This window comes from Cricetulus griseus, chromosome 8 (assembly GCF_003668045.3).
Source record: "Cricetulus griseus strain 17A/GY chromosome 8, alternate assembly CriGri-PICRH-1.0, whole genome shotgun sequence".
Lineage (NCBI taxonomy): Eukaryota > Metazoa > Chordata > Mammalia > Rodentia > Cricetidae > Cricetulus > Cricetulus griseus.
Genome location: NC_048601.1, coordinates 28726354 through 28747578, shown reverse-complemented (window position 1 = coordinate 28747578; position 21225 = coordinate 28726354). Strand labels below are relative to the sequence as shown.

General features: G+C 38.0%; 1 protein-coding gene across 4 annotated transcripts in view; it reads right to left on the bottom strand.

The window, feature by feature from the left end:
- The window catches only part of Tmcc1 (transmembrane and coiled-coil domain family 1), a 167369-nt gene that overhangs the window by 97576 nt on the left and 48568 nt on the right, over positions 1 to 21225 (bottom strand). For 2 of the 4 annotated variants that reach the window (XM_027429194.2, XM_035448491.1), the window contains exons 2-3: positions 14816 to 14871; positions 10410 to 10672 (exon numbers count right to left, since the gene is read on the bottom strand). In XM_027429194.2, the coding sequence (XP_027284995.2) occupies positions 10410 to 10672; positions 14816 to 14871 (319 nt within the window). Of the gene's footprint in view, positions 1 to 10409; positions 11097 to 14815; positions 14872 to 21225 lie in introns of those variants that run through there. The other 2 variants (XM_027429192.2, XM_027429193.2) reach the window with 1 other exon arrangement.

Genomic DNA, 21225 nt, shown 5'->3' with positions numbered 1-21225 from the left:
CCTGGAGAAGAGGATTATGCAGAAGAGGCTCACTGAAGACAACCCATGTCTACAGACAGATTTTCACAGCCCTACCAGAGAAACACAGGAAGCCAGATTTGGCCTGCCAGTTAGGTTTGGCTACAGTGACACACGGAGAACTGGCTGCTTTGGGGGTTCCCAGAGGCTAGACTAAGAATACTGCAGCATTGTCTGTCACCTTACTAATTGTAGAAATGCCCCCCGCCCAAGTAAGACTTTTATATTAATGGAATGCTCTACAGGAAAAGATTTCTTACGAAAATGCCCTTATATTTGTATCCTTCTTTCCATATGGTTAGCAACACGACAGAAAAAAAAAAAAAGCCCACAAATCAATAAAAACATCTTTGCCACTGACTGCCAGGCTATCTGCCAGTTATGGTAACAAGTGAACAAAACAAGTCAGTCAACAATATTTTGTTTTCTACGCATACACATTATTTGGGGTGAAATACACATTGTTTGAGGGGAAGCAGTAGTTGTTTTCCGGCAACTTCACTGTGACCTTTCGATTGTAGATAGAATAAAAAATAGGCAATATGGGTTCCTATTTTATCTAAGTTTCTTTCTTAAGAGTATCAGGTTTCAAACCTTATGTCAATTACTTAAGAACAACTTTTTTTTTTCTTTTTCATTGTTTTAGGAAGATTAGTTTGTAGTTCATTAATTTTTTTTTTTTTTTTTTTGCCAATCTACTTCTTGCTAGGATCTTGTATAGCTTCTGAATTATAACATATTGGTTACACTGGATGCACAATAAAAATGGTCAGTGTAAACTTATCTGTTATGGAAGATCCAGCAAGACTTGGCTATTAGCACTCTGGTCATGAATAAGTTTGAAATTTTTCCTAAACCTTAATTACCTCATTAAAAATATTTTTTAGATTTACTTATTCTGTGTTTTGCATGCATGTATGTCTGTGAACCCAGAGTGTGTCCAGCGCCTGGTGCAGGTGGGAAGATGGTATTGAATTCCCTGGAACTGAAGCTATGAGTGGTTGTGTGCTGCCATGTAGATGCCAGGAACCAAACTTAGATACTCTGCAATAGCAGCAAGTGCTTCTAACTCCTAAGCCATCTCTCCAGCCCTTATATACCTAATTTTAAGAAAGGTTACAGGCCTGTAAACAACCTTATAAAGAATATTCCAAACTATACCAGGAAAGGCTCCATTACTGCTAAAATTCAATATTGCCAAGACAGGTTACATAGGTATGAATTTTGCCTTCATTACCCTTTCTAACTATAACTCTGAAATGTTGTACTGTGGCTTATGTGAGACTTTAATACTAAATTCTCTCCTGCCCCACCCATATACACAATGCAGAATTATCCCACAAAGACTGTTTACTTAGTTGGTCATCTCACTAAATAAGACTTGTATTTTAGACATTCTAAATAACTCTTTGGTAATTTGTTTAGAAATCTGAGCATACACAGTATCACTGTTCACATTTTAATTGTAACATTAAAAGTAACTCTATAGCCAGAGAGATGTCTCAGGGGGCTTAAGCCTCTGCTGCCTAAGCCTCAGAACCCACATAAGAAAGCTAGAAAGTGGTAAATGTCAGCACTTTTCTGGTAAGATGAGATGCAGAGATAAATCTTCAAGTTATTTTTAGTTTTATCTATACACAAAGCAAGAGGCATACATTAATGCAGAATGTGTAATAACTGTGACTCTAAATGTCAAGGTTCAAAAGTGAAATCATATGGTCCTATAGTGACCAATGAAATTATAGGTCATGATGATGCAACATCCAATTAAGTACATTTTTAACACATACTTGTCAATTTCTGAAATACACAGTTTGCTAAGCCCACTTTTTTGCTAACTTGCCAAAGTTGTCTCTTTTTTCTTAAGAATGCTATACTGAGGAAAACAATCTATTCTAGAGATTGTCTTGTACTTAATGTCTGATTATATTCAGTCCCTCTGAGGGTTCATTATGAATTTTTAAAGTGAGATCTTGTCGGCGTTCTATCTAGATAGTAAGAATGGCAACCGAAGTTCTGCTAACTTTTAAGATTCAAGGTTATAATAAAGTACAAGGCCCCTGTGAAGAAAAGTGGAAATAAAAAACTAGACCTATGCTATATTCTTTAGAAGTCCTTTTACCCTAAAGCATGTGATTACTTTTTAGGACAAAGAATAATAGGTGAAATTTAATTTTTTGTTTGTTTTAATGTAAGGTCTCTCTGTACAAGTCAAGCTGGCTTTCAACTCAGATCGTCTTGCTCAGCCTCCCTAGTGCTGGGATTATAAGCAAGCACCACCACAAAATGGCTTAAAATCGAAAGACTGGACTACACTTCACTTTATGTCACATCTTATCATAAAATTTGCCGTTTCTGAACATAAGAAACATAATTCAGATTTGAAAAGCAAACATGACTAACAATTCTACCTATTATGTTAAAGTTTACACTCATTTCTTCCATATTTTCCAATTTACTGGAATGTAAGTCGCTCAGGTATATCCTAATAATCTTCTAGAGTTCATTGATATTCACTGTCATGTCTCCTTTTCATTTACCAAGGGCAATAACACCTTTTTCTACCTACTTCCAATCTTCTGATCAAAAACGACCACATTAAATGCTGACATTAAACATTTACTTATTCTTATGAGTGTTTTGACTATATCACACACACACACACACACACACACACACACACACACACACACACACACACACACACTGTAACATATTTTGTATTGTGCCCTTGAAGGGCAGAAGAGAGGGTTAAGTCCCCTGGAGCTGGAGTGACAGGTGGTTATGATCTGTCAAGTGGGTGCTGGGAACTAAACCCTGGTCCTCCATAAAAGCAGCAAGTAAGTGTTCTTAACTGCCAAGCCATTTCTCTAGCTCCTGATATAAAATCTTTAAGAAAAAAGAAAATCTCCTGGGACCACCATCTACATACTTGTTTCTTGTGGTGATGTATTATTTATGTCTTATTAAAGCTTGCCTTAGGATTCAGAAAGCAAAGTCATAGAAGCCAGGCAAACACCTTTAATTCCAGCAGTCAGAAGCAAGGAAGTGGTGGCACACACCTTTAATCCTAGGACTCAGGATTAAAAGGTGGATGGATCTCTGAGTCCACGGCAACCCAGATTTACACAAGATGGATCCAGTCCTAAAGAGAAACAGCTCACACAAAGATGATCTCAGCACCTCGGACCAGATGCCTTTAATCCCAGCATTAGGGAGGTGTGTAAGATAGGAGCAAGGTCTCAGTATCAGACATTCATTTTCTAGCCACATAGAGCATAGGAATGCCCCAACCCTTTTAGAGGTAAGAGCTCTTTGGTAGCTTGGTTGTTTTGCTTCCCTGATCTCCAGGTTGAACCCCAATATCTGTCTCTGGGTCTTTTATTTTTCATGCAACAGTTTCCATTTAGTGTGTCTATGGTATGTGTGCATAATATATGAACATGGGTGTACATGTGCCACAGAAGACACCATGGAACTTTCAGCAGTCCATTCTAGCCTTCCACCTTGTTTTGGGGGCCCTGGGTCTCTTGTTTCTGAGTATGCACTGTTGTGTTCCAAGCTAGCTTGGACAGCAAGCCAGGTGATTCTCCTGAATCACCACAGTAATGCTGGAATTACAGGTATGCCCTACTACATCTGGCTTTTTGTGCGGGTTCTGGGATCTGAACTCAAGTTGTCAGGCTTGCACAGCAAGTGCTTTTGCCCACTGAGTCACCTCCTTAAACTTACTACATTCACATTATATTGTTTTAAATTCGTCTATGACAAAGTATAGAACTACACACTCTGGCTCTAATGGCTGAAGACTAACAATCCCAAAGTTACTTAACTTGGTGTTCAAGGTTTGGTCTATGAAGTACCTGTTAGGGAAAACTAGGTGACCAAAAGTATGCTTTCATTTTTAACATATGGCCACTTTTCCAGTCCAATATTATTGATTGTCTGTAAAATATCCCCTTGAAGGTGTCAAGAACCCAACCATTACTAAATATATAAAAGACAGAGATCTTTGCTAGAGTTTATAAAAGCTACACACAATTTTTTCAATATTAATTGGGAATATAAACAATATTTTGTTGTCAAATCCTAACTCTTCTGTTTGTGACACAGCTAAAAATAATCAAATCAATTCAAATTACAAGAGCAAATGCTTAATTCAGCCCATTCCTAAATCTTTCCCCAGTTCTCACCTCCTCCTACTGGCCTAGGACCCCACCTAGTGGACAGCAACTAGAATTATCCTTTCTAATGTCTCACTTCTTCCCTGAACACAACAGCACTCTGGCTTACTGGATTTGCTTATTGTTCAACTAGCTTTACTTCAGAAATTCCTTTAACACATATTATCTCCCTCAAACCACTTTCTGTTTACATTCCAGTTATAGCTAAACATTATAAAAACTCTTTTTTATCTATTCATACTAAAGTAAGTGAACCTCAAAGAGTCCCCAACTTCAGCCTAATACAGTGCATTCCTTAACTTTGTCTCTAAAAAGAAACTAATATAGTGAATTCTAAAACAAAATAATGAACTCTCAGCCTTAAAAATAATGATAAATGGCCTCAAATTTTCTCTTCAGAAGATCCAAGATGTGCATTGACCTTTTCATGTCCCTCTAATTAAGTTTATTCTTTCTCGGAATTTATGGCAAAAAAATTCATTTGTTTCAACTTTATAAAAGCAGCAGTATGTAAATTATACTGATTCCTGTTGTATTTACTATATAATTACCACTATAGCAAGCAGCACAGGGTACAGGAATCCAACTAGATTTTGGGAGAATGGACCTTTGGGCTACAGTGGGAATCTTCACATGTACCATTTCTTTCTAACTGAAATTCAGAGTGGCTTCACCCATACGAACAAACAACTGTGCTTCATGACTGTCACCTCACAAATAAGCTCTCTGAGGTCTTAGCTAGATTTTCTCCCTTGTGTTATTCCAACTTGAATAAAACTAGTCCAAAAAAAACGTTGAATATATATTTATAAAATTCACTTATAATAGCTTATTTTTAGTACATCACTTCCTCTCTTCCCTTTCATCCCTCTAGTCCTTCCCATACATCTCCCCTTGCTCTCAAATTCATGGCCCCTTTAATACAAAAATACAACCTACTCAGTCCATATGTCACCTATATGTCTATGATCTCAGGGATAACTACTTGGTATTGAATAACCAATCAAGGGGACTCTTCTAATTCCTAACTATGTACTAAATATTTGTCCTTATACCCACAGATGGATTTAGTTCTCACCCCTCATCAAAGAAAGTTACCTTGTAACAGAGACCATTATAGAAAACTACAACCAACCAAAATGTAGAGAACAAAAGATCATGTGGTACCCAAATCCAAACTGATACATTTGTAAAACAATTCCTGCACTGAAGGCTCAGGGATTTTATCAAAATAGAAGGCAGAAAGATTGTAAAATGTAGAGAAGCAGGAAGCTTAAACCTATGCCTCTGAGAAATGTCAGAGAGGGAAAAAAAAAAAAAAAAAAAAAGGCCAGGCGGTGGTGTTGCGCGCCTTTAAATCCCAGCAATCAGGAGGCAGAGTCAGGTGGTTCTCTTTGAGTTCCAGGACAGTCTGGTCTACAAAGCTACGCAGAGAAACCCTGTATAAGAAAAATTTAAAGAAAAAAAAAAAAGAAAGAAATGTCTGAGAGGCCACAGACCCATGAAGTTTCATCAAATAAGGCCTGAACAACACCAATAGACATGCTAATATGGAAAGGGTCTCAACACTAGACAACTATGGGCAGACAGAAAATGAACAGAAAACTTATCTTCCCCAGATGAGAGTCTTTCTAATATATTTCAGAATCTTAGTACTTCTCTATTTCCGATCACATTAACAAACTCATTTAGCTTCATACACACATTGCTCAAAGACCTTTCTCCTGGGCTGGAGAGATGGCTCAGAGGTTAAGAGCACTGACTGCTCTTCCAGAGGTCCTGAGTTCAATTCCCAGCAACCACATGGTAGCTCACAACCATGTTATGAGGAAACCCTGTCTCGAAAAACCAAAAACAAGATCTGGTGCCCTCTTCTGGTGTGCATGAAGGCAGAATGTTGTATACAAAATAAATAAATAAATAAGTAAATAAATAAAAAAAGACCTTTCTCCTAAGATGAAACTTTAAAAATCAGTTACAGTCATATATTTCTCTAATCTTGTCTAATCTAATAATCTTCTAAATATCTCCTGAAGGTCTATTTATTCTCAGTAGGGTTCTATTTGGAGTGTAAAGACTTAACATGCATAGTCATAGCTTTCCAGGGGACAACTGGGCGTTTGCATTGTTATTTTGGCCTTTTAGCTAAGATTAAGTCTTGGAGTGTTTTTGCAGTTTTCTTTGTATCCCAATTACTTCAACACCTGATTATCTGCATTAGTTTTTTTACCTTATGATGGAAAGTAATGTTTTGACAGTGTTTCACAGTTCTAGGACATTCAGCAAGGCCCATATTCTCTAGAATGTCCATTCAATTTGCCTTTATCTTTAGCCCTTCTCTGGACTTGTAACTGCTCTTAATTTTAGTAATATGATGATGTATTGCTTCCTTTCTAGACCTTTTCACTACTGAGGATGGAGTCTAAGATGATGCACATTGATCAACTGAGCTCTCCAGGAGTAGGGAATCAGAACCTATAGTAAGTGGATCACTCTACCAGCCCTGAACAACTCAGTACCTGATCTTACTGTGCTATACAGCTATTTTAAATTTCTAAGTGTGTCAAGAAAAAAATGGGAAGTAAAGCAAGTGTTTAGTGTTTCCAGACTGCAAGTAACATTAAATATTATTTAGCACAATGATCACATCTTAGAACTAAAGAAATGAAACCTAGAAAGTTGAATTTCCTTAAGGTCACACTGATAACAGAAACACAACTAGTATCTAAAACCATAAGCTCCTGACTTCTGAGAATGTCTACAATCACACTGCTTCTTAAATTGTCATTTATGTAATTCTGCCTTTTCAACAACACTGTAAGGTCTTTGATAACAAGGTAGTAAACTGATTTTAGTATTACTAGTATTTCAAACTGTTACAATTTAGGGACTTTAAGGGGTACTTAAGGAATTGGCAGAATAAAATATTTGTTATAAGAAAAGCAATTAAAAACAAAGCTCAGATTTGCATACTATACCTCAAAATGTGTATAAACAGTATAAATACTTGTGTATATCCATACATGTGCATATGTAGAATATAAGGAAAAGAACAAATATACTTTGGGAGGAAGGGTGACCACAGAGAATACCTTAGAATATGCAACATGACTATGGCTATAGATAAGCCTAAAAAGGTTCAAAGTGCTAAAATTCAAACTACAAAAAAGTTTGAATACTACCCATAGATAATTGTTTTGTATATGTGTGTGGAGCCCAGGGATCTATGCTGGTTATCTTCCTCAACCATCCCCAAATCTTTGTTTAGATATGTGAATATGGTGTTAAATATATTAAGTATGAATGCAGAGGCCAAAGGAGGATGCCATGTGTCCTGATATATTACTCTCTACTTTATTCCTTTGAGACAGGCTCTTTTACTAAACCTGAAGTGATGCCAGCAGCCAGTAAGTCCTAGCAACCCTGTCTCCATCTGTTTACAGTACTGGAGTTATGGATGCGCGCACACACACACACACACACCACACACACACACACACACACACACACACACACACACACACACACACACCCAACCAGCTTTTTAATCTGAGTGCTAGATTGGGAGTTTGAACTCAGATTCTCAGGGTTGCCCAGCAAGCATTTCCTACCCATTGAGCAATCACTCTAGTGCCTCTATCCAAAGTTTTGAGATAAGGTCTCTCAATGAATCTAGAGCTTACTGATTCAGGTAGTCTAGCTGGCCAAGATGACCCAAGGACCCTCCTATCTCATTTCCTCAGCACTGGGATTTCCGTACGTAAACACTGCATCTGGCTTTTTTTCTATGAAGGTTCTGGAGATTGAACTCAGGTTCTTGTGCTTGACTGAGCCATTCTTCAATCCTTCAAGTTCTTATTGAAAGAATGCTTCCAAGTACTGCTCCTCTGCCATCTGACACACATAAAATGGCTATGACCTCTGTTCTAGAAGTACATTAATCTTTTACCTTAAAGCTAACAAACTATTTCAGTAAAATTTCTTTATTGTTCAGGTCTCCAGGGCATTTCCAGTTGTTGTTCTTTCTGCCTAAGCAACTGAATATTGGCTTGTTCCTTCATATTTTTAGGTCTTTGCTCAGGCAGCATATTCTTCACAAGGGAGGGAGAGGGAGAAGGGATTGACATCTGAAGCAAGCTTGTTCCTAATTTGAACTAATAAAAAAAAATTCATGTTCTAAGGCTGTGGGTGGTGTCAAATATCTTTAATCTCAGCACCCAGGAAGCAGTGGCAGGTAGATCTCTGTGAGTTCCAGGCCAGCCAGTGCTACATAGTGAGACCTGTCTCAAAAAAAAAGAAAGAAAGAAAGAAAGAAAGAAAGAAAGAAAGAAAGAAAGAAAGAAAGAAAATTCTAATTACTTAAGCTCTGAAACATTCTAGTTGTGAAATAGGCTAGTTAAGAAACCATGAGAATACTCAACTTCCTACATTTCTGCTGTCTCATCAACAATAATGAAAAACAATCTATCAAAGCCAAATATAGGCTGTTCGAGCACCAAAGAGAAAATTACATAGGTTTAAATACACTTCCTGCCACATCAGAAGCAAAGAATAAATGGCAGCTATCATTATAACTGTCATTAAATATTGTAAGGTGCATTATCTATTAATTTCAAGTGCTATTTTAAGTAAAGATAACTATATTGCTACGTAAGTATTTTCATATTCTCTAATATATAAAATGATGAACAAACAATGAAATAGCAAGATAGGCCACAGTATTTATATAATCAGTAAAATTTATAGTGAAATTGTATTTATAGAGAAAAATGCTCATAACAGAGTTTTAGTTGAAAAACTCAACACTGAGTTTTTTATTTTATTTAAAACATTAATAAAATTGGATGAAAAATAAATGTAAACTTTCTTCAACTTATTTTTCAAATGCAAGTAGCATATTGGAAAAGTCTACTAAAATATTGGCAAGAGCTATTTTTATTTTTTCTTCCTTTCCATATTTTCAGTTTTCTAAACTGACCACGTTTCTTTAAAATTCCAAATAGTATCTAAACTTTAAAAACACAACACTTTTGAGAAAGCAATTGCTTGTGACTATCAATCTGCCTTTGTGATCCTCTAAGTGATGTGAACTGACCAATTTTATTTGCACACATCTATTATGGACATACATGGGGATGAGATTACTACTTTCATAGGTTTGTAAAGCTTAAGTATGTTAATAAGATTTTTATATAGGAGAAAATGATCCCAATAAACCTAAAAAGGAAAGGGGAACTGAACCATTGGGTGGGATACCTGAGTTGGTAGAGTGCTTGCCTAGAATGTACAGGACCTGGGTTTTATCCATAGCACTGAATAAACTGGGTATAGAAAAATATGCTTATACTCCTAGCACTTGGAAGGATCAGAACTTCAAAATCGTACTCTGAGACACAGTAAGTTCCAGGCTGGCTTGGACTACAAGAGATCTCTCCACCACCATGAGACGGCTCAGTGGGTATAGGTGCTTACTGATAAGCTTGGAGATCTGAGTTCAATGCCTGGGACTCACATGACAGGAGAGAACAAACCCCTACAAGTTCTTTTGTTCTTTTGTATTCACACACACACACTCTGTAATGTGCCCCTACACACACACACACACACACACACACACACACACACACTAAACATGAAAAACAAAACCGAGGAACTATCAATTATCAACATACCATGATGGTTCTGACTAAATTCATCTCAATCACCAGATCAAAGCCATGCTTTGCACACTGGTACAAGTAAATATGAATTATTTTCTCTTTCTTTTCCTTCCTTCCTTCCTTCCTTCCTTCCTTCCTTCCTTCCTTCCTTCCTTCCTTCCTTCCTTCCTTTTTTTTGAGACACGGTCTCACATTATACAGGTAGGCCTAAAAGTATTAGGTCTCAAACCCTACACAGCCTGGTCTTCCTTCCTTTCCCTACTAAGCACTGGGATTATAGGTGTGTACACAAGAGCAATCTTGGAAAAATTTAAAAATATAACTAAAAACCAAAATACTACTATAAAAGCTAGACTGATCATATCTCTCTCCCTCTCTGTCTGTCTGTCTGTCTGTCTGTCTCTCTCTCTCTCTCTCTCTCTCTCTCTCTCTCTCTCTCTCTCTCGTGTGTGTGTGTGTGTGTGTGTGTGTGTGTGTGTGTGTGTGTGTGTGTGTACATGCACATGCCTGTGAAAACAGCATGTAAACAGAAATCTAACAGACTTACCCGTTCTGCAGTTGACTCCTCTCCAGGTAAACAAACAGCAGCAGCACAAGCTATTTCCATCACAGAAGAGCTGGTAGGAGCATCAGTTGTGGATGAAGACCTGGGTCGACCTGACTGTATAACAGCAGCCACCTCTTGGCCAGATTTCCTGTTGATTTGGGGACTTCCCTTTGGGGCTTCTGACTTGCCCCGCCTACTATGCAAGCTTGTCCCTCTCTTCATCTTGGGTGGCACTCGGATCTGTTGCAGAACACGGTTCAGAGCTGTGGGGTGGGTGGAGACACCATCAATCTCAGCACATGAGTTCTGACTGTCCAGATCCACTTCAGGCTCTGGATCTGTCTGAATCTGCTGCACATCGTGTGGAGACACTGATGACCTCCTGCGCTGGTGCTGGAAGAGGTGCTTCAAGCCTTGGCCAATCACATTAATGTTCTCTAGAGCATTGTGGGTCATTTTAGATAACTTTTGTTCTGATTCTGTCTGCCTCCTGGCTTCTGCATCTTGGGATTTGCCTCCAGGGTCAGGGTCCTCATATAACTGTTCACTGCTGGAAGGCTCCATCAGTAAGCTTAATAAGCTTATTTGCAAACTCAAAAAATTTTAAAAACACCAAGACTGTCAAATTAGGTAGGCATTTGCTTCAACAGTGACTATGCATGCAGCTGTGAGATGGAGGCTTCATGCCTACCTAATGTTAAAAAAAAAAAGGAAAAAAGGAAAGAAAATAACCTTGTGTCATACATCCATGCAAAAATACAGAAACACTACAGTTAAAACACAGAAAAACATGCATTTAGCCAAACAAATAAGTTACTATAATTAAGCAATCTTTAATCAGAAGATTAAAAGATAATTTTTCAAAAAATGGGTTATGGTATTTTCTGGAATAAAAAACCCAGAACAAGGATACAGGAAATGAAAATAGCAATGTCAGAAATAAAAAAAAGAAAAGAAAGAAAAGAAAAGATCCCTTCATATGAAGGATACTAAAGGGCCATCTTTGAATAGACACCATAACAGCAGCTGGCAGGACAACCAGCCACTGCTTAGAAAAGCAAGAGAACAGACCATCTAGTAGTTTAGTCTAGCTGAGGCAATTAAATACTTTTTATTTAATCACAGATAAGTATATACATGCTGAAATCCAGCAAATTCAAATAGTGAGAGAGAACTATCCTAACCTATATGGATTTTAATGAAAATTTGGAATCTCTTGCTAGCATCCATTCGTATTCATCAAGCTCAATGGTAACCAGAGGTGACAGGTTTGCTCTTTTGGGATAACAAAACGAAAAATCTTGTGAATGGAATTCTTTGCTGAAGTCAAAATAACCTTTCTGGCCCCAATAAATGAGCAGTCCAGACAAATCAGTATTCAGAGAGCATAGAGCTTTGCTCAATACCAGCTGTCAAAAAGGGAGATTTGAACTGGGGAGCAGGGTGCACACAACCGTAATATTAGCACTCAGGAGGCTAAGACTGGAAGGTGGAGAGTTTAAGGTCAATCTGGACTACAGACAACAAGTTCTAAGTCAGTTTGGACTATACAGTGACACTAAGTCTTTAAATGTAAAAAAAAAATGCAGAAAAGATATCCAAAGAAATCCCTTTTTCAACTGTATTATTCTTGATAGAAGCTTCCTATCTGTCTTTATAAACTCAAAAGCAAAGATGTACTGAAGTAACTGGGTACAAGGAAAGGGCCAAGAAAAACCAAAGGTCAAAGGTTAAATAGCAATGATAAGGCAGTATTAAATACAGGAAAGGAAGTTGAAACTAAGAACATGATTGTCATGGCTACTGAAATCACATGCAAAGGGGAGGGGTGAAAGGTCAGGGATCAGATCTCTTTTCTTTAATAAAAAGTGTTTTATTTTTATTGAGTTTGTGCAAATATATAAAATTGTATAAATGCATAGAAGCTACTAGAGAGGACAAACCATGGTACTGGAGTTCTTGCATATTTTCTCTAAGTTTTGTTGTTGTTTAGAAGACTTTAAAACTTCCTACATTAAGAGTACCCTGAACAATCTTCCACTGCCAGTTAAGTATTGCAAGTTCCTGTTCTGGGGTATGGGTCCTGTTGCCACCAAGCGGCGAGGCAGAAGGCATAAATGAGCTCACTGTGAGCACAGGCTACAGTGCAGAGGGACAGGAAACACAGATCCACTCACACTCCCTGATGACTATTCTCAGACCTTCACATCACAGGGCATGAACACTGGTACTGTGGCTCCATGGTCCCTATTCTTTCAAACCTGTTTCCCCATCTGCTGACTCTGAATGACTCAACAGCACTAAGAGTGACAGGATTAAAAGCACTCATCTCTCACTGGTACCTTCCTACTTTCTGAACACCATGTTTTTGTGTTCTTGAAGGAGGCAACTGAGAGCAGCTGTTAGGAGTGGGGAAGCATGCAGTCTTCCACTAAAATTCTCTGTGGTCTATATGGCCTCCTACCCCGTTCCTAACTGTACCCTGTTCCTAAAGTCAAAGCAAGGCTGACAGTTAACAGGTAGTTTGTTGTTTTCCTTGTTTATACTGTATTAGCCAAATTGTACAACTGATCCGGTTATTGTTATAAGTAAAACAAAGCCAGTTTACACTGTCAGATGAAAAGATACCATAAGTAAAAGAATGCCACTGCTGGGCTGTGGTGGCGCATGCCTTTAATCCCAGCACTCGGGAGGCAGAGGCAGGCGGATCTCTGTGAATCAGTGGATCAAGGCCAGCCTGGTCTCCAGAGCGAGTGCCAGGACAGGCTCCAAAGCTACACAGAGAAACCCTGTCTCGAAAAACCAAAAAAAAAAAAAAAAAAAAAAGAATGCCACTAGCAGAGAAACTAAATGAAATACTACTTGTCTTACACATGAGGATATCTATCAGGAGTCAACTACTCAGCACATTTTTCTTTGGGCAATGTTGGGACTAATCAACTGAACTGACCACTTGTCTGCTTCCTATCTAAAACATTTGGAGTATATGGCATATTTTAGATGCCAGTTAACTTCATCTGAAATTTAACTAGGATTTGTACATTGTTTTTTTTTTTGTTTTTTGTTTTTTTAATTGAAATGACAGATTACAAAGAGACGCTAGCAATCTCTAGGGAAATCTGTAGCATGCTCCGGTTTTTCCAAGCCAAGGCTCTCACTCACAGCTGTAAAGATGAGGGATGCATTCCAGTATTTCTAACAGCAAGACTTATCTTAATTATCCAGGCCCATAGAGCATGCAGCCCTAATACACCCAAGCCGAGTTTTAAGCAGTAAGATGTGATTAGCCACTTCTGATAGAAGATGTAACCTGGTAAGGGGCACAGCTATTATTTGCTGTGACATCACACATATAGAACATGGGCAGACTTGTGATGGCTCCTCCAGTCTCTGTACAGAAGATCTCTAAGGTCCCTGGTTGAGGTATGCCAAATATTAATGAAGACCAAGTGTGACAGCAAAATAACCAATGACAATAACACTGTCATAACTCTGCAAATACTGAAAGAAAGACTGTTAGCACTCGGGGCTGGAGAGATGGCTCGGAGGTTAAGAGCACCGGCTGCTCTTCCAGAGGTCCTGAGTTCAATTCCCAGCAACCACATGGTGGCTCACAACCATCCATTATAAGATCTGGTACCCTCTTCTGGTGTGTAGATATACAAGCAGAATGTTGTATACATAATAAATAAATAAAATCTTAAAAAAAAAAGAATGTTAGCACTCATGATACTCAGTATTCTCCAAAGACTTTAGGATGCCCCACCATTTTCTTCTTTAAGTCAGTAACCCTGGAATAAGTATAACTGTTGATCAGTATATGAAAACAAAACAAAACAAAACAAAAAAACAAAATTCAAAATCACATTTAGATCTCTGGTTTAACATATATAAGATTCTACTGTGAAGCTAATTGTACCTTGGTAAGAAAGAAATTTGGCGTTTCTTGTTTATTATCTCTAAAATGTCTTATAGTAAAGGGGAAAAGGTAGGGAAAAGGAAAAAAGAAGCAAAATGACATGATGAAAGAGATGTGAAATATGGGTGGGGAAAGAGGAGCAAGTACCAGCCATGTATACACCACACATTTCTGGTCATGGCATTAAATTCTCAGAATTTCCTACAATTTGTTTATCTACCACAGTTTTGCTTAAGACATAATATATGCTAAGTGCATGCTCAGGAAACAAGTTGCTTTGAATTAATATTAGAAATAAAGTGGAAAATTGCTTTTTTAAAATCCAACAAATGTTTAAAAGGGCACTCCACAAAACCATCCTGAAATACACACAAATTATTTCTTTTTATTCCTTTTTCTTGCTAACTTTTTTGTTTTTATATGGTAGTCAAAACATTTGGCACTGACCCAAACTATTTTCACAGGTCATGAAGACCTGGATACTTGCCTTCATTGCTCTTCCTCAAGCACGTCCAGAGGGCACAGGTGTCCTTTAAGAAAAAGCTGAAAAACAAGCATAAGAACAGAAGTGAAACTTAGCCTTTAGCTCACCTATTACAGACAAACAGGGAAAGGCTAAATGTATAAAAAAAATTACAATTTTATGTTCTATCAGTAGGAATGGGTAGGATAATTTTTTAGTTTTTTTGTTAGCATTTTTAATTTTTTAAAAATACAAAACAAAAATTGTAGTCAAGAAAAGATATATTGGAAAATATCAAAACTATCAGCATTAAAAAAAAGAAAATAGGGGCTGGAGAGATGACTCAGCAGTTAAGAGTACCAGCTGCTCTTCCAGAGTCCCGAGTTGAATTCCTAGCAACCACATGGTAACTCACAACCATCTCAATATAGTGGGATCTGATGCCCTTGTGGCATAAAGGCATGCATGTAGACAGAGCACTCATACATAAAATAAATAAATCTAAAAAGAAGAAAGAAGGAGAGAGAGAGAGGGTGAGAGAGAGAGAGAGAGAGAGAGAGCGAGAGAGAGAGAGAGCGAGTACATGCAAAGTGTAGTGGCCCCTGCCTTCATTCTTAGTACTCCAGAAGCAGAGACAGCTAATTTCTGGCCAATCTGTTCCAAATAGCAAGTCCGAGGCTAGGCAAAGCCACATAATGAGACTGTGTAAGGGGAGGGGTGAGGCTGTCACAAAGTTACAATAAATATTTTAGCAAGATTGTACTGAATAAAAAAGAGGCACTGTATCAGTTGTAGTCTTGAACTCACATTAAATTTAAAAAGATGCACAGGAAAACACCACAATTTCATAAACATTTTTTCAAATGCCTTTTATTTGCAAGTGTCTGTAAGCTTTCATTCAAAGTAAAGTCAGGCACTTATGACCCCAGCACTTCAGAAGATCACAAACCCAGGCTTCCCTGGACACCTAGTAAACTCCAGGCCAGCCTGAGCTATACAGTGAGATCCTACCTAAAAAACTGGGAGTAGGGAGAAAGGAAGGGGGAGGAATGGGGGGAATTTTAAAAATCTATTTATTATATACAACTGGGAAATGAAATGTATCAAAATTGAAAATTTCCTAAAAAACTAGCTTCTAACAGCCATCACCAGAGACACAATTTAGTAAGATGCACCACATAATATCTGTTATGTACTAAGCATTATAGAGACCAAATATAAATTTTCTCTCAGAGAACTCACCTAGCACAGAAAACAAGATTTGTATACTTAGAAGCTGAAAACAGTACAAAGCATCAATTGAGAGCTCAACTACGAACAGAAGAGACAGTTCAGTTGGTAAAGCATGAGACTCTGAGTTTGACTCCCATAAAAAGCCAGGTGTGACATGCCCATACTTATAGTACCAGCACCACTAGAGAGCTGGAGACAAGTGGATCCCTGGGGTTTGCTGGTCAGCCAGGCAAGTTGGTGAGTTACAGACCAGAGAAAGAGCTTGTCTAAAAGAAAAGTAGATGACACTTAAGAACTAACACCTGACTCCTGGCCTCTGATCTCCACGACACGCACGCACGCACGCACGCACACTGTGAGTTCAAGGCCAGCCTGGTCTCCAGAGCGAGTGCCAGGATAGGCTCCAAAGCTAAACAGAGAAACCCTGTCACCAACCCCCCGCCAAAAAAAAAAAATCAGTTCACCTCCTTGTAGTTTTCTATAATAGAGACTTTTTCTGTCTTTTAACATAAGCCTTTTTTATCCTGAATAATTATGTGGCTTAGCATGGCTTATACAAGATAGATGACAAAGGAAAAAATAAAGTTGATAGATGTAAACTCCTGGGTTAGGCTGAGAAAACTGTAAGGAAGTACTTAAAAAACAAAACTAGCATGATCAATTTATCTTTCATGTACAGAGGAATACCTATCCCCATGATCTACTATCAAAGAGACAGAAATCTGAATCATGTTTTTATGCTACTATTAAAACTAGATGTGTACTGTATTGTATGTACATAGACTACTTCCTTCTTAAATGAGGGACGGGTGACCAGTAATCCCATTAGCACAGCCGGATAACCACTACACTGGTACAAAGGGAAACCAGAATTTAAACATACAAACCACCAAAAGGGGAGAAAGGAGGATCATGGAACAGGTATAACACATGAGAAGCAAAAGTAAATACAAATATATCAGTAATTATATTAATTATGAAAGTACCAAAGAACAGAAAATATTAATGAAAACAATTACTTTGGCACTTACAAAACATGTAAAATAGGAAAATACAAAATAAAAAGTAAAAACTATAGAAGAGCCATGAAAACAAATTAGAGAGCTGTACTACCTCACAGCAGTAGCCTAATGAGGTCTAAAACCTACTTGCTAGATACCCACTAAAGTCATGAAAAAACAAAGAAGGGGAAGAGTATTTTTTAGTCCTGTCATGACCATATCCCCAGTCCCAGGTTCTGGTACCTGAACAAACCCGAGGCTTAATCAGAACATCATAGAACTCTCCTGGCCCTCTACCACCAACATCAATCTAAATACAAATAACAATGGAACACAACAGAGGAAGCTGGGAAATAAAGGCATTCTGAGAACAGGCAGGCACACACACACACACAAAACAAACAAACAAACAAACAAACAAAAACAAGAGTCAAACAGAACAAAGATTATTAAGAAAATAATTGAAGCCTTTGGTTACCATGGTAATGATGAATGTCAACTTCAGTAACTCACAGCAATGATAAACATCAAACACAGCCAAACCCTAAATAGATTCCCACTCTAAACAACTAGCAGATGGGAACTTGTGGTCAAATATATCCAGTATTTTCCTCAGTATTTATCATATAAAACATATACCCCTTTGAACACAAATTTATCAAATATACGAAAGGCAGCAATAAAACACATCTTGTAGAGACAACACAAACATCAGGGTTAGACTCATGACATACATTTTGGATCAGCCAGGGAAATTAAAGCAGGGCTAATTAGTTCAGTAAAGGCTCCAAAGGAAACGGTAGATAGCATGTGAGACCAGACAGGGAATTAAAATAAAATAAAATACAACAAAATAAGGAAACCATAAAGACACAGTGCCAAAGAACAATGTCTTTTGTTGTTGGGTTTTTTGAGATATGGTTTTGCTGTGTAGCCCTGGCTGTCCTCGACCTCACTACTCTGTAGACTAGGCTGGCTTCTAACTCAGAGATCCACCCGTCTCTGCCTCCATAATGCTGGGATCAAAGGCGTGCACCACTATGGTCTGGCTAAAGAACAATTCCCCAACAGGCACTTAACAAACATACCCAAACAGTATACTTCAAATCCTGAAAACAGACAATACATTTGAGGCTGGCCGAAATTAATCTGAACTAGAATATAAAGAAAGAAAGTGAGTTCTCTTACTTCAAAAGTATCTAAAAAATGTGAGAAATACCAAACCACATTACACATTTCTTCTTCCATTGTTCTCCTGTAATCAGATAGAAGCATTTTATCTATTTGTTTATTTGGATAGTTACCACTGTTCTGCTATGTGCAATGCTTTCTCTTTTCATTTTTTTTCCTTTTTTAAAATTTAAATTAAAAACAAGCTTGTTTTACATGTCAATCCCAGTTCCCTCTCCCTCTCCTCCTCACCAACCTAGCACTCAGGAAGTAGAGGCAGGAGGATTGTAAATTTGAAGCCAGCCTATACACATTCATATCAACAAATGGGAGGCTGTAAACTCTCATTTGCTAACCTCAACCTTCATAGTTACAGATTAGAGGGCATTCTAGCAAGGACCTGTAATGACATCAGGAGTCGCTTACAGATATGTCCCCAAAGAATATCTGTGAGGGCAGATCTTGTATTTGTACTCAGGTCAGTGCCAAGAACATTTAGGAAAACAGGAATAATATTTTCAGGAGCAAATGTCGCACATTCTAAATGTCCAAAATACAAATGTTTCCAATAGGCACATAAAGAATTTTAGCGTCAATGGGCTGATATGATGATGCTCAGCAGGTAAAGGCTCTTGCCAGTAAGCCTGATAGCCTGAGTTCAATCCCCTAAACCCCTATGGTGGAAGGAGAAAACCGATTTCTATATGGAGCACTATGATATTACTGCCCCACTCCCCATCAAATAGGTGTAGTAAGTAAATAAAAATGTAAAAATCATAAATTGGATATAATCAACATTTAAATTTCCTTTAAAAAGGAATTTTAGCCTCAAAATATGTCAACTAAAGTTAGCCTTTTTATTACATTAGCTTGGTTTATAGCTACATTATCAAAAAATAAAACATTCTTATCAACAAAATAAACAGCTTATGCAAGAACCTGAAAAAAGCTAACATGAAAAGAACAATGGCAATAAATATAACCAACCATTTACAGAAAGTTAGATAAAGATTATACTTAAAAGTAAGGAGTTTGCTGGGCATTGGTGGAGCATGCCTTTAATCCCAGCACTTAGGAAGTAGAGGCAGGCAGGTATCTGTGAGGCCAGTCTGGTCTACAAAGTGAGTTCCAGGACAGCCAGAGCTACACAGAGAAAACCTGTCTTGAACCACTCCCCCCAAAAAAACTAGGGGTTCAGAAAATAGCTCAGAGGGGAAAATGCTTGTTACACAAGCATAAGGACCTGAATCTGCATTCCCAAGCACCATGTAAAAGCTGAATATATAGTGTATGATTTGAAATCCCAGTGCTCCACAGTGAGATGGCAAGCAGACACAGGAAAATCTCTAGAAGCTCCTGGGACAGCCAGGTGTTCACAGCAGAGAAGTAGCAAAGAGACCCTTTTTCTCAAAGAAGGAGAGAAGACAAAGACTGATTTAGAAGTTGTCCTCTCATCTTCATACATATCCTTGTACTCCCCCCACTACCACACACACACTCCAACTCTTGATACAAACTGACCTATTTCACATGTTCAATTTGATGTATTAATATAACCATCACCATATTTAAGATGACTCACATTTCTATGACACCCAAGTTTCCAAAGCTCTGTAAGCACTATCTGCTTTTTGACACAAGAGTACTTTACATTTGCTAGATTTAAACACAGTAAAACATAGAGCATGTACTTTCCTTAAGTCTATCTTTTTTCATTAAGCCTGAATTTTGTTTTTATTTTGTTTTTGGAGACAGGGTTTCTCTGTGGCTTTAGAGGCTGTCCTGGAACTAGCTCTTGTAGACCAGGCTGGTCTTGAACTCCCAGAGATCAGTCTGCCTCTGCCTCCCGAGTGCTGGGATTAAAGGCGTGTGCTACCCCTGCCTGACAAGCCTAATTATTTTAAGGTCTGTTTATACTGTGAAGACTACTAATAAGTCTTTCTTTTTCATTGCCAAGTAATATTTCATTTCATAGATAGGATACAATTTCTTTATTCACAGACATGCGATTAACATTCAGATTGTTTGATGTTCTTGGCTATTAACAAAGCTGCTAAGAACACATGCAGAACAAGTTCTCATGTTACCATTAGTTTTGGTTTGTCTTGGAGAAATACTTAGAAACTGAATGAGTGAGTGATGTGGCATGTATGCATTTAAAACTTTTAAAGGTCTGCTCAATTGCTCAAAGTAGCTGTTCTTTTTTCCCTACCACCAGCAGTGGAGAATTCCAGACAATTTCCATCCTTGCCAACACATGACCTTTCATAACAGTCATTGCAGGGAGTGACTCCTTACCGTTTAACTTTCCACTTCCCTGGCTATGTCTGCTGATGAGCCTCTTATTGGCAGCCATTTGTATTCTCTGATGAGCTTTCCGTTCAGTTTCTTACCCTCTTTTATGAGTTATTTGTTGTCTTATTCTTGAGTCGTAAGAGTCATTTATACATGCTGGACACATACTCTCTACCAAGATAAAATGTTTTGAAAGTATCTTTTCCCAGTATAGGGCCTCAGCTTTTCATTTGGCTAAATGTGTGTCCCAAAGAGCAAAGGTTTTTATTATGACAAACCCCGTAAGTTATTGTTTTCCTAAGATTCCTGCCTCTGTATCTTTTTTTTTTCTCTCCTAGTTCCAAGGTCACAACTTTTCCCCCGAATTATTGTGGTTTTACAGGCTTATCTCTTCCATCTAGACCTATGTTTGTTTGAAGTTAATTTCTGAGTAATGTGTATTCAAAAGTCTTCCATGGTAGGTCGAAGTTAAGAACACTTGATGTACATGGCTCTCCAATTAGTCTAGCACTGTCTGTTGAAAAGAATGGCTCTTCATAGAAAATCAGCTCCACCCCTCTATTCAACTGTTCCTCTACAGCCACACCGCCTCCCGCAAGCTCTCAACAGTCCTATGTATTCTCTCTTCACTTCCCTGACTGCCTTCTTCCTTCCTTCCAAAAACTGCCCAAATTCCAATCCTACAAAATCTAACTTTCTATCTAATCCCTCAATAAATTCTTGCAGCTGAAAATG